This window comes from Aphelocoma coerulescens, chromosome 18, assembly GCF_041296385.1.
Source record: "Aphelocoma coerulescens isolate FSJ_1873_10779 chromosome 18, UR_Acoe_1.0, whole genome shotgun sequence".
Taxonomy (NCBI): domain Eukaryota; kingdom Metazoa; phylum Chordata; class Aves; order Passeriformes; family Corvidae; genus Aphelocoma; species Aphelocoma coerulescens.
The window spans coordinates 8965369-8979472 of NC_091031.1; the positions used below are offsets into that span (position 1 = coordinate 8965369).

Here is a 14104-nt window from a genome sequence, read left to right on the forward strand (position 1 = left end):
GAGTCCAGAGGAGGCCACGGAGCTGCTCCAAGGGCTGGAGCCCCTCTGCTCTGGAGCCAGGCTGGGAGAGCTGGGGGTGTTCACCTGGAGAGGAGAAGGCTCCAGGGAGAGCTCAGAGCCTCTTCCAGTGCCTGAAGGGGTTCCAAGAGAGCTGGGGAGGGACTTCTGAGTCCCACCCCAGGGCTTTACCTGGGACTACACAGCAGGTTTGTCCAAAAGCAACCCCACAGCCCCAAAGCCCTGGAATTGCTGCTCACTGAGCACGGTTGCATTCCCATGCCACACAACCACTTCCAGAGGGACGAGAAAATTTGAGACACAGAATGAAGTTTCCAAAAGAGGTCAGCATCAGTTCTGCAGGCACCTACCCTCACTGCACAGCCCAAGGCAACACGGGGAGCCTGCCTGTGGAGCTCTCTGGATCCCAGGAGCTGGTGGCTGTGGAAACACACGTCACCCCTTGCTTTGTTTAGGGTGGCAAAGAGCCCGAAGCAACCGAGCCCCTTCTGCAACGCTTCACTTGCAACCACTGCTCACTCATCCCAACCCCAATTTATCTTTTACAGGAATAAAAGCTTCTGGGTGCAAGGCCAGATGTGCAGAGGGGAAAGTTTGGACCCGAAACAAGGGGAAATTGAGCTGCAGTTATATGGAGTCATAAATATTTACTGCAATGTAAACTGAAGGACTGAACTGCTCATTTGATTTTTTAACTTCGGAAAAAAAAAATTAAAATTTACAAGGTCTCTCACCAGAAGAGTAGAAAAGTATATAATTAGAGTCTAAGGAAAACAAGCTTGAACAAATGTGCTGTGTCTGTCAGTGTGGATTCCCTAGTCCCCAGCTCCCTCTGGAGCTGTACCAATTCCCCCTTCTGTCCTCGGACGTCTGTCCATGAGAACAGGCGGTGCCAGGGCTGAGGCAGCAGCTTTGTTTGTGCATATGCACAAGATAAACACACACTGCAGTTCAAAACTACCAGCTCTGCGCTGGTGGCCGAGTTTTGAAGCATCAGCTTTAAAATGGAGATCAGTCCTTCTGGCCTCTCGCTGTTGTGAAGCTTTACCACTCACAGGACACCGAGACTCCCCAGTAATTATCACTCAACGCATTTTTGCTGCCACTTGACATCAGTTTGGGGTGCACTGGCCTGCTCTGACCATACTTCCATCCTCCCGCTGATGGTGGTGATGGTGCAAGGCCGTGGAGCTCCAGATGCCAGCAGCAGGACAGCGTCACAGCGTGCCAGCCTCTGTCACCCTCATCTGTGCCACAAATACCTGTCCCTGTGCTGGTCACCGGTGCTAAGGAGGGCCAGGCAGGCAGTGTCCCAGCCCCCAGGGTGTTCCAGTGCACTTTCAACCAGACATCTGTGACTAATCCCCATCCCACACGTGCTGAGGGCTGCATCCAGCACAGCGCTGAAGTCACTGCTCCAGGAAGGCATCCCCAGGGTGGCTTTCTGCTGCCACCCACGCCGAGGGAAAAGCTGAAACCCACTGTTTTGATAAGTACATCTGGGAGCTGAGACAGGATATGAGGGCTGAGAAGATGAATTGGAACAGCAAATCGAGCCCGGAGGGAACAACTGAGTGACAGAGAGACCAAGGGGACAGGAGAGGATAAAACCTGAACCGAGTGTGGGCAGAGCAGGGTGCTGAGGAGGCAAGTGGGGGTTTGGGGGGGGGGGGGGGGGACAGGCAGCAGAGACAACGAGCAGCAGAGAAAATGAGGCAGCAATGGTGAGGTGAGGTCACCCAGGCTGGAACCAGGTGATCTTTAAGGCCCCTTCCAACCCAAACCGTCCTGGGATTCTGTGACCTCAGAGAAGGAAACACGAAGGAAGATTTCAGTGGCAACAAAGCACCTGCTAATGCAGAGTAATGTCTGGGATGTGCACAGCACCTGGACATGGAGATGTGATGCTTCCCACAGGGGTTTGAACCAGGGAGCAGCACAGGCTCATCACAGGGGCTACCAGAAAGAAAAGCCCAGAGCTGGGCTGCCTCAGCTTCCCTTGGAGTACTTTAGATGAGAACAGTGACATTTTTTACTTGCAGACAACCACCAGGGACAGTCCCTGGGCAGCCCCAGCACGTGCCACACACAAACAAACAGAGCACAGCTACTCACAAGCACTGGGAATTCCACTGCTGCTTTCCTGAGGCTGGGAAACACCTTTTTCAAGAAAAACAAACCCTCTCACCTGCTTCCTCCTGGATCAGAAGCCACTTCCAAAACATTAAGCTGCAATTAAGGCTGTAAATTTAGCCACAAGCACTTATAATCCATAAATCTGCACATCCAATAAAAAATAACAGCTAAGGAGAGTCCAAAAGAGCTACTAATGACTAAAGCTGGATTTCAACCACAAGCCACTCCTGCTTTCTGTTGCCCCGTGTTAGACCCCTTGAATTGGGTTGGGGCTTGCTAATTACTGTCTCTGGGCCCATTATACAGTGAGGAATGTTTTATATTCTCTTTCTTTTCATAGTTTTTGGGGGCTTTTAAAAAATACATATATACCCTGCTCTCCTTTTTTCCATGTACTGCTTTCTTTCTCCAGCTCTGCATTTGTCAGCAGCAAGCTTTGCCTTTCAAACCATGGCAGAATATGCAACTTCTGAGTTTCACCTCCTGCATTCCTTCTATTTTTCTTTTATTTTTTTTTTTTAATTGGATGAGGAGGTTTCAAAGAGAGAAATTCACACACTTACTCGGACTCGTCTGGTCGCTGAGCCTCCGAAGTCTCCCGCTGGAGGTCCGGGTGATTCCTAAAACAAGAAGAAGGTTTGAATTAGGAGTCCACATGAATATGGGGTGTGGAGTTACCTCCCTGCTGTCATTCTGCATCTGGCAAGGCACAGTTCCGTCGGGAATCCGCTCTGTACAATCATCTCTGGGGTCCGAGGAGAGTCACACGTTATTTTAACCAAAAAACTCCTGAGGAGAGACCTCCACCTTTCCCTGAAGATGTCAAACATTATTATTCAAACACACCAAACCCACAAATGTATTTAGGGTTTCCAGAAACACCAGAGGGAACTTCTGAAATCATTATGTGGGACACTCATGTTCACCTCTCGCTCCAGGACAGTTTATCCTAGAGAGAAGTGCAGCATTTCCTAAGACAGAACTTCCTCACTGGGAGAGGAGAGCACAGGAATTTAGGGACTTTCATGAGTCCTGCACTTACAGAGACAGCTGGTTGGATGGACTGCACCCACATCCCAGGAACACATCGTGTATGGGAACCCTGCTGTGGGGCAGAGCAGCTGGAACAGGAGAGGCACCTCCACTCCCATATTCACCTCAGAGAGCCCTCAGGTGCCCGCCTGCCTCCCAGACTCCAGGCAAGCCAGTGGCACCTGCTGACTATGACAACACTTCTAATCCACCAGCAGCTCGGTTAATTCCTCTGCCATCCCAGCTGCCTATTTGTAAAATGATGATTGCCACTGCACTCGCTTCCCAGGAAGCTGAAAAACTCAGCAGGAACCTGAATTCCCCTTAAAAATTCCCTCTTTAACTCATTTAGTTAAAACATAGCCACATGAAACTGTATATGGATTTTTGCCTCAGTTTCTGGTTTTTTACCTCAATAAAAGTGGCCCCAATAAATGCAGTGAACCAGCTCGGGTGGGATGCTACGTCCTGGAATCCCCCCAGATGTTATGATGCCCTGCTATGGACATTCCCAGAAGGTCTGGTAGCTCTCCAGGCTCTGGGGGTCCTGCTGGAGGAGCAGGATGGTGTCCAGGATGGACACCAGCTCCGGAACATCTCAGGCACAAGAAGCTGGAGCTGCCAAGCCACGGAAGCTCCTCAGCTCATTACAAACCCTGCCTCAGCACACAAAAAGCCTTGGGTCAGGATTTCCACCTGCAAACAGGCAAGAAACCCCCAGGATCTGGGGGTGGGTAAGAAACCCCCAGGATCTGGAGGTGGTGATGCTGTTCAATTATATTATTTCTACTTTCTTCTCACCATCTACCAGATCTGTTGGACAGGAAGCAAAGGGACTAAAACAGCATCAATTTAAGATGCAGAACAGCCCTACATTGGGATTTGCAATGGAGTCACAACCTTACAAACCTTGTCAGCTAGGAGAGTGCATCATACAAGGAAAAAAAAGATTTTAAAATAAATATAATATATAAAAGGCAGGAAAACTTTCATACCAGTAAGCCCGGGGATAGAGGGAGGGAAGGGAAAAGAGCTGCCTGGCAGCTGGACATGGAAAAAGTGTCTCATGCTCAGAACCCTGTGCTTGTGTGTATATATTTATATATATATCTATATATTCACGTGTGTGTTTGCTCCCTCCCTTTCCAACATAAAAAGCCTCTGTGCCTACAACGTGATGTGGCTGAACCACAGGGTTGGTCCTGGGAAAGGGCGACACAGGGAGAACTCATGGGCAGCACCACCCAGAGCCATCCCCCCCCCTCAGCTCTGCCCCCAAAGAGCCAAAAATAGAGCCAGGACTGTCCACCCACACACAGGAACGCCCAGCCTATCTGCTCAAGAGCTTTACCTGCATTGCAACGGGGCAGATTGATGCTACACCCATCACCCAGCCTCACTTTCCATCACTGACAGCAGGACAAAGGCTGAAGCTTCTGGGAACTTGTGCATTATAACCAGCATTTTAAATTTTAAGCCTATTTCTGCTATTAAACCCCGTCCCTGAATCTTTTTCTTAATGATTTTCTCCTCTCTGAACGTCTACTGCTTCTCTGGATGCTAGCAAGAATGAAAAGCTGTATTTCCCCTGCTGAACAGATTTTTAAGCAGCACTTCTTGAGCCAGGCTGCAAGAGCAGCCACATCCCAGCTCTGCCCCGTGCAGAGAGACAACACCTCCACGTTCCCTCCGTGCAGGCAAGGTGCAGTGTCGAAATCCAGCTTTTAGAATTGCTCAAAAACCAGAGAAAATCATCCCTGATGGGTGGCAGGCTGAAGAATGCAGATATGCAGCCATGCTGAGCTGGTTAGAACAGCCTTTCATGTTCAAAGCTTTCATTCAGTCTGCGGCGAGGCACGACGGAAGCTGAACGAGGAGCTTACAAGCTTGGACAGGATTCCATATAGGAAATAGGCTTTATTCCCTCCAGTGGAAAAACACACACAGGACTTGGAGCATCCAGCACAGCCATCTGAGCATCCATGCCCTGGCTGAGCCTGGGGCTTTCATGCAAACCTTTCTGAGGATTTGTTTACGTGCCCTGTCTCCCAGGTTTTCTCTGGGGAGATGGAATTGCCATTCACACCCTTTTTTCCGAAGGGGTGGACAAGCTGAGTTGACTTGCTCTGTGTTGGAGGCACAAACCACTACACAGCACGAGGAGGAGGTTTTTCTGACAGCTGTTGCTTCACTGCCTGTTAACAACATTAATAATACATAATAATGCTGTTAATCCCCTCTCAGCCAAAGGGAAAATGAGCAGCAAACACGAAATTCATCCAGGCAGCCCGATACCTTAGGAGAGAATCTAGAAAGAGGAGGGAGAGCTGCAGAGTCCGAGCCAAGCTTGCTATCTGGGATGCCCCACTGCTCCTCCGCTGAGGGAGGATCCAGACACAGTCCTGGAAAGCAGATAAACAGCAGGGAAAGCTGGCAGCCTGGCAAGGCAAGGAGAGAAGATCTGGCAAAAAAATAAAATAAATAATGGGAAAGCAACAGCTAAAAATATGCTGCTGTGAACACACTGCCAGGAAGCCGGCGGAGTGGGCAGGACCAGAGAGCATCAGCTGCTGAGCGTGTTCTGGGGTTACCTCTATTTATAGCCTGGGAGCAGCAGTTTGAGCCCCACGTTTGAGCTGTGAGGCGAAAATCAAACATTTCCACCGCAGACACAGTGTCTGTGAGCCTTCCCTCTCAACGCCGTTCAAACGCCCTCAAGCCATGCTGGAAATGCACTGGACTAAGAACCATAATGAAATATGCTTTATTTAGCTGAAAGTGGGAATTCTTCCCCGCTTTCCCAGCAGAACGAATTCAGAAGGGAAGAGTCCAGCAGTTAAAAAGCAGCCGGTCCAAGAGTGGCTCATTCAAGCCGGCGGATGTGCCTCAGCAGGACAAAGCCCTGCTCAGCCTCACCTTGGCTCACTCGCTGAGTAATAATTTTTCATGTTTTATAATCAATGACTAATTCCCTCCAGATCCATGGGCTGGGGCCATATGGCCCAGCAGAAAAGCAGCAGCACCCAAAACCTCTGGATTTCATTGGGGTGTCCTTCACAACTGACAAAGTCCAGAATCGCTCCTATGACCGTGTCAGTGCCAGGCTCACATTTAAATTGCTCCCTCCAGACAATATTGGACCAAGTTTTCTACCATTTCATGCTTCTTGCAGCTGCTGATGTAACACAGGATGGGTGTAAAGCATCCCAGTATTGAAACGGGAGCACCTTCTGGGGTGCAGGGGATGCAGACAAGGGCAGGGCAGCAGGGGGATGGAATCCAGCTTGTATGGAGAAACATCCAGTGTGACTTTTCTAGCTGAGCTGGCTGAATCTGAACCTAGAGCTAACCAGGGAACTGCCAGAGATGTTCACCTCCAAGTGAAGTCAATGCATACATTCTCCAAAGCACACCAGAGTTTTTGGAGGAAACACCCCAAACCTTCTGGATGCATATAACAGTGATGAGAGAGCTCACATGAGATTGATTTTCTCCTCACAGTAAGCCATCCACGCTGCTACACTCACATGATGTAAAATTCAAAAGCACAAACGAGCAATTCCCATTATCAACAGAAACCACGCGGGGAGGACAAACAATGGAAGATGCAGCTCAGGAACTCGCTCTCTCTACGCTGTCCAGTAAAAACAAAAAACAAACAAACAAAAGAACCCAAGCCAAACAAAGGTGGTGATGGAAAGGGATGGGCCAAAGCCAGCAGGAGCCATCCCACACTGTGCTGGAGTCAGCAAAGCGGCACCAGCTCGTCCGAGCAGCCAGCGTGACCCTCGCTTCTGTTCCGTGTATTTACTGCAGGGTCTGAGGTCGGAGAATGCAGCTTCCTTCTGCACCCAGCACAGCACAGCAGGGTGCCCAGACAGCACTGGAGATGTCTCCATCCAACCACAGTTTCCTGCTCTGGACATATCCCCTCTCCTGGCTTCCCGGGGCGTACAGCTCTGGGCCAAACCACGGAGCCATCTCTGGAGCTCAGCTCCAGCGCTGGGCTGGTGGGGACTCCTCAGCAGAACAACCCTTCAGAGGGGTTACAGCACCCACACACCACCAGCAGCTTCCAAAGCAAAGGCTGGCAGGGTTGGCTCTCCCCAGGGCAGGACCTGCAGCCCCTGTGAGCTGTGCACACCCAGCCCACCTCCTCCCCAGCCCATCCTGCCCTCTGCCATCTCCTCAGGCCCTCCTGCTGACAGTGAGGGAGGGTAAAAAGGGCAGCAAGGACGTCACTTTGCCCTGCTCAGGTACCAGTGCAGACTGCTGGACAGGGTTTTCCACTCTTTGTTCATTGTGCAAGTCCACCTCAACACTCCTAGGGCCGCACAGGGTGTGAAATCCCTCTTGCTGTATCCATGTCACAGGTGCCATCCAGAGAGTGGCAGGAGAATTGCCTTCACTGACAGCTGCATTTCACCCTGCTTCATACAGACAGGCTCTAAGAGCTCCAGGGATAAAGTGACTGGAGAAGACCTCACCAGCAGCAAGGCCTGGAGCTATTGGCAGGAGGAAAACCCACACATGGGCTGATCCACACTGCACAGTCGCTGTCTCTGTGGCTTCTCTGATGCTCCAGCTGCTGGAGGCTGGGTTGAAGAGCTTTAATGCTGACACAGGACATTGCCTTTGCAGGTAGAGCCTGCACATGGAGGTGCCACTGGAGACAGCTGGGGACACAGGGGCTCAGGGGAGCCAGGGGCTGAAAGGGAGGGACACCTGTGAGCAGATTAGCAAACTAGCAATTGCTCTGAGTCCAGTGAATCACACAATTACAGCTTCTCTTCCATTAGCTTGAAATCCACTTGCAACATTAACCTCAAAAGGAATACAGTTAAAAAAAACAGGGGGAAAATATTCATGTTCATTTCCAGTACTAATCAGAAACATGCACTGAAGAATAAAAGACACTTTTCCAGATTCTGGGTAACAGAAACTCTTTACAAAGAAACTGAACACAGCTAGGGAAAAAAACCCAAAAAACAACAACAACTTCAACCCTAGTGCACGGTTTCATTCTGGATCAGATACCTCTGGCAGGAAACTGAGCTTTCACCAGGATGGAGGGATGCTGGTGGGATGGAGGGATGCTGTGACCAAGGGGCACTGATGTCAAACTCAGGAGTGCTCCACTACCTTCTCCAACACAGCCCAGATGCACCAACAAGCTGTGTCCAGGTCAAAGCTGGGCATAGACAGCCTAAAACACCACCAATTTCCCTCACGTGGGAGCTGGAGCCACACAGCCCTGCTCATCAGCACAGGGAGCCCTGAGTTCACACTTAGAAAGAACCCAGCCCGAGGCTGGAGGTCAAATCACCCTCAAGGAAACCATAGGAAAATTGGCATTAGCAAGATGCCTCCATTCCTACCACAACAGTCTTGTTTTGGCAGGTGCCAAAGGCATTCTAAGACTAAAAACTGTTCCAAAAGCTTGTGCTGATGATAAGAGGCAGTAAGACTCAAGCCTCAATGTTTGCAATGTTAGAAAGGCTTCCCCAAGGCCAGCAGTGGTCTGACCACAGCAAAGGGCTGCGTTAGGTAGAAGGGCCAGCGGTGGTAGGGGGTGACAGGGCACACAGCACTTTAACCTTGACTCAAATTTAGGCTTTGATCCAAATTGTTAACTCAAATTAAACTGCAGTAATTCTCAGGAAATCAGTTGCTGCACCCACGAAGCTTAAGGCTAGAAAATTGCCTTGGCTGACCCGCAAAACCCACAGCACACACTTTTATCTGGCCAACATGGATTCAACTCATGCTTGAACTAAGCCTTGGCTTTTTGGAGACGTTCAATCTCAGTATCAAGATTAAAACACTGGAGCAATCTCAAGTGCTTTGGCAAGTTGTTCAAGAGCTAAAATGGCCTTCAAACAATGCAGAGACTTTTCCCCATGAGTTTATTCTGAGGTGAGTCAGCTCAGTCCTCAGATACTCACTTCACAGAAATGAAAAGATCATTTCACCACCCCTCGTGATCATCTGCTCTTTACTGACCACAAAATCCTCACAGCTGATACTCATTCAGAGATACGCTGGACAATCACGAAAGCACTAAAAAAAAATTAGCACAAGCAGTTTTTCATATGAAAAAAAGTGTGCTAGTCATCAGCTGTGATCCTGCTGGTTCCAGCAACCCGGGCGGGCAGCAGCGAAGGTGCCACGTCACCGCAGCAGATGACTCGTGCAGATGCACATTCACAGCACCAGTGTCCACACAAATTGGAAAGGACTGCAAAAACAGGCCTTTTGTACGTGTGGGCAGCTCTGCTGGCTTAGGGGATTCTTGTATTTAGCAGCAGGAGGCAAGGGAAAAGGGTTTATGTAGGAATAGAAAATTGTTCTTGTGAAGCTCGACTGGTTGGGGATGGACCTGGTAACCACTGTCAAGTCTAAAATCCCTGCCAGCTCACTGTGATGCTAACCAGATTTCCAGAGAGGTCCTGTCCCTCTAAATTTACCCTGTTTTCACCATGCTCCTCACTCTCTCACATGCCTTATCTGTCAAAATCCAAGAGAGAGAGAAGCAGGACCTAAGAATGGGAATTCAGTGAACAGGTGCCTTGTGGCATTTGCACTAAATGAGGGGGTTTTGAGCTTGCAAAGCCATGGCAAGAGCAGCTTGGATCTGGTCCCATTTGTTCCCGCAGAACCTGTAGCATCCCAGCAGAGGTGGGAAGGAGGGAAGGCATCTGGACCCATCCGAGCTGCAGCCTTGCTCAAAGAAGGAAATAATCAAAGTCTTACATTAACCAGCTGCCACAAGAGCTCCAGCAAGCTAGAAACGTGTTAGTTAATTAACATTAATAACACAAAAGTCCCCAGGAGCCTGCATGGAAAAGGGATAAGGCTCAGCACACAGAGCACTATGGAAACAAAGGAAAAACAAATAATTACCACTCATCCTTTGCCCTCCAAACCCCCCCCAACATTTACAGCTTCCAGCCTCATGAGTGCACCTCGCTTTCTTGGGTTCATCTGGCAATGGCCATGGATTAGCTGGAGAAAACCATGGGCAGATTTGAAGGAGGGGAAAGGAATTTTAAAACTCCAGTGTGGTATTTCCATATGGATCAAATACTCCCGAGCCACCCCGCAGCTCTGCTCCCCACTCCCACAGGCCTGCAACGCTCTGGCTGTGGCCACACAGGAGAAGTCGTGGTGCAAACATCCCAGCCCAGCATCTGGCTCTCTGCTGTGCTCCAGAACTATGTGCAGCTCCAGCACATGAAGCAGCAACATGGTACTTCAGATTAAAACCAAAAGAAAATTAAAAAGTCATCCTTACTCAGATCTTAAATCAATTTCTTGCCATCTTCCTATAACCTCAATGCAATCTGCATTTTTTTTCTCAGCCCCAGCATTTACTCAGTGACCGCTCTCTGCTTCCCTGCTCGTTTCACACACACACAGAACTTCCAAACTTGTGTTTCAGAGGGTCCCCCTGGCAACAAACACCACTGGATTTATCATGGGAGCCCTGCAAGCCTGGGGCTGCCATCGGGATGGAACACAGACCCCTTCTGCTTGCCAGGCTCTGCAAGGCAAATGTTGATTTTTCCCAGAGAGGGGTGGGGGTGTACAAAGGAGAAAAGCCGAGAACAAAGAGGCAGCAGGGCAGTGGCTGAAGGGCAGCAGGCGACAAAGGGCAGGGGTTAAGAGCTCTCCTGAGCCTGGGTGACCCACGGGGTGACCCACCAGGGTCCTTGCCAGAGGCATGCCAGCAGCTGGAGCAAACAGGACCCCCAGAGCAGACCCGGACACTTTGGAATGCTCTGCTCTGGTGAGCACCTCCTCATCAGGGCTGGAGCAGATACAGGGTTTGAGACCCGTGTGTGACTCTGCAGGTGCTGCAAAGGGGAAAACTCAGCCAGGGATTTTCCTAAGGTGCAAATCCAAGTCTCGCTCCAGACTTGGACAACGTCTTGTCCTCTTCCTTCTTGCCCTACGAGAGATGCTCCTCTGCAGCCAGGCAACATCTGGGTGAAGGAACCAGCACCAGGCAACGGAGCAGCCAAGAGGCCACAGTCACTAAATCCCTTCCTAGCCAGAAACTCAGGTGAATATTCATGGTCAAGATGCACAAACTGTCCGGCCACTCGATCGAGAACAGACAACCTTGGAAGAGCACCAAGATCAAGCAGACAATGGCCACTTTTCTCTCTACACAAATATATATATTCTAAATATACTTTAGGCTGCAAACTCTACCAGAGCCCTTCCACTTGAGCAGCCCCAGTGCAGCCGGCACACCCAGCACCACATACACACAGCTCACACAGTGATGAGTCTGGACTGCTTGGGCAGCTCCCCTGGGGTACTCTGATACTGCACAGAAGTGCCTGAAAGTCAGAAAGCCCAAGCTCTGATCTGTGGTTCACAAACAATCTCCCTGCATAGCCCTACACAAAAAAATTAAGCTCAGAATGGCAGCTTCTCCCTTGGGATGTCACACATGCACATTTAGCTTTGACCCCAATGCCAGCCACACCTTGATTCCCTGCCCCTGCCAGGCTGATCCTGCCCTGGGCAGATGCTGAGGACCAGCTCGGCCATGGGGCAAAGCCAGCTGCAAGCAGAGGAGTCAGGAACTGCTCAGCCACCATCAGGACTCCAACATGACTCTCTGCACGTAATTTTCCTCCTCCGCATACTCTTCCCTGCCTGTAAAACGAGGTGTCAAACACTTCCCCTGGTCAGAAGAGCTGCAGGGATATATTATTTAATGTTTTTACATTTTAGCTGTACTTTAAAGAATGACTCAGACACTATCTATAGATTCCTGAGATAATGTCCGCTGTCCTTAAACGGGAGAGAAGGGAAATTACAATTTGAGGCTACAATGAAGCCCTGGCCTCATACAATTGAGGGTTTTCTCCTATTAATTCTACCTCAGAAGTAGCCAAGGCAACCCAGTTTCATAAACTAATAACATTCTTTGGTGTTTTTCCTTGTATCTTACAATTATATTTAATAGTGGCCGCAGCAGGGAAGTTGGAAGACAACTTCAGCCAAATTTAGGCCATATTTGAGTGCCTAATGCTGCAGATCAGCTTACACTGGAGTTTGCAGAAGTGCCTTTACAAACTGCAGCAGAATTCCATCTGGATCTTACAAGATGCTGTGCTTAGACCCTCAAGCCACTCGTGTAGTTGGTTTTGGGACCATGGTTGGTCTTTCTGTGGGTGTCTGACTTGGAGATGGAAGAGAGAGCTCTGTCTGTGAGGGGCCAGTCAACTCCATGATTAAATTTCTTGTGTGCTCCCCTTCTGCCCCACAGACTCTCTCTATAAACCCTTTAAAGGCATTTAATGAAGGGCCAGGTTCTCACAAATCCCCACAGTCCATGCTGTGCCCCAGAACCCATCAGAGACACCCAGCACAAAAGCACTAAGCTCATTTAAAAAAATGAGATGTAGAATCAATATGCAAGTGCCTGTATCTTATTGGGCTGTCCTTTAAAATCTTTGTAAGGGACAAGGGGCAGGCACTGATCTTTTATCTCTGGTGACCAGTGAGAGGACTCAAGGAAACAGCAAAAAAGCTGTGCCAGGGGAGGCCTAGGTTGGATGTTAGGAAAAGATTTTTCATCCAGTGGGTGGTGGGGCCCTGAACAGGCTCCCCAGGGCAGTGGTCATAGCCTCAACCCTGCCAGAGTTCAATAAGTGTTTGGAAAATGCTCTCAGGCACAGGGTGGGATTTGGGGGCTGTCGTGTGCCAGGCCAGGAGTTGGACTCCACAAACCTTGTGTGTCCCATCTCGGAATATTTTTCGATTCTATGAATAAAATAATTCTAGACCCAATTGTACCTTTCAGCCAAGCCATGCTCTCCAACAGGCAGCTCTGGAGCAGAGCAGCAGGAAAGTTAGGAATGGGTTCATTTAAATAAAGCCCAGATATAGAAACCAGCTCTTGATGCTACTCCGTGGTAACACACACCCCCCTCCAGGTACCAAGTGGTCCCAGTGCAACTCCTTCTTCTCATGGGGTTCTTCATCTCCCAGCACGGGCAAAGCCAAGCACCTGGCACCACCAAACAGCCCAGCCCTGGCGAAAGGCAGAGTGAAATCACTCCTGGCATAGGTGAAAACCATCCCAAGTCATGGAGCAGTGCCTGCAGCCTCTGAGGAAGCCTTTATAGAGAGAAAGAGGGCTCACACACGGAGGCACAAAGCCCATTCTGTGGCTGTGGTGAAAGGCAGCATTGTCCAGGGAACATGGCACGCTCGGTGTAACGGAGCCGGCAGCGGAGCCCTGGGTCCCACCCAGAACCGCCCCGAGTCACTCACCCCAAGAGCCCAGATGTCCAGTCTCCACTATGCAAATCCTTGCCACAGAAAGGGCAGTTGCTGCTACTCCTGAGTGACCCAAACCCCAGTGCACTGACCCTGGCACTGCCGAGCCCCCGCGCGGTGCCAAGCGGGGATTCCAACAGGGCGAAGCTCCTGAACGGGCACTTTGTGCCATGAGGAATGAACCACACAGTGAGAAACCTGTCCTGGGGCATGCACAGCCTGCTGCCAGCCAGACCTGGAAGGTATTTCCCTGTCTGCAGGCTCAGGTCACTCCTGATGACCTCTACACCACTGCTGGAGTTCATTACATGAGCTGACCTCTCACAAACGGCATCTTCTGCAGCCTGAGCACTCCAACACCTCTTGTCCAGAGGGGATCCATGGCACTGCCACATCCCTCCAGCCCAAATCTCCCTCCAGCCTTGGTAGCCCTGGCAGGAGCATCACCCAGGCTCCCTCCACCACTCCCTCCCCTGTCCAGAGCTGCAGGACTGACATGGGGCCAAGGGAGGATGCTCTGGGGAGGGTGTCAGAATTCCAGCCTTATCTCCAGAGGCTGAGATCATGAGCAGAAAATGTTTCTGTGTTGTCTCAGCAAGCTTCCTGTTGGCACCCC

General features: G+C 50.2%; 1 protein-coding gene across 1 annotated transcript in view; it reads right to left on the minus strand.

Annotated features, from left to right (window-relative positions):
- SEPTIN9 (septin 9) overlaps positions 1–14104 on the minus strand; it is a 131012-nt gene that overhangs the window by 104200 nt on the left and 12708 nt on the right. Inside the window, exon 2 of the mRNA XM_069032972.1 lies at positions 2718–2774. Within this exon, the coding sequence (XP_068889073.1) occupies positions 2718–2774 (57 nt within the window). The remainder of the gene's footprint in view (positions 1–2717; positions 2775–14104) is intronic.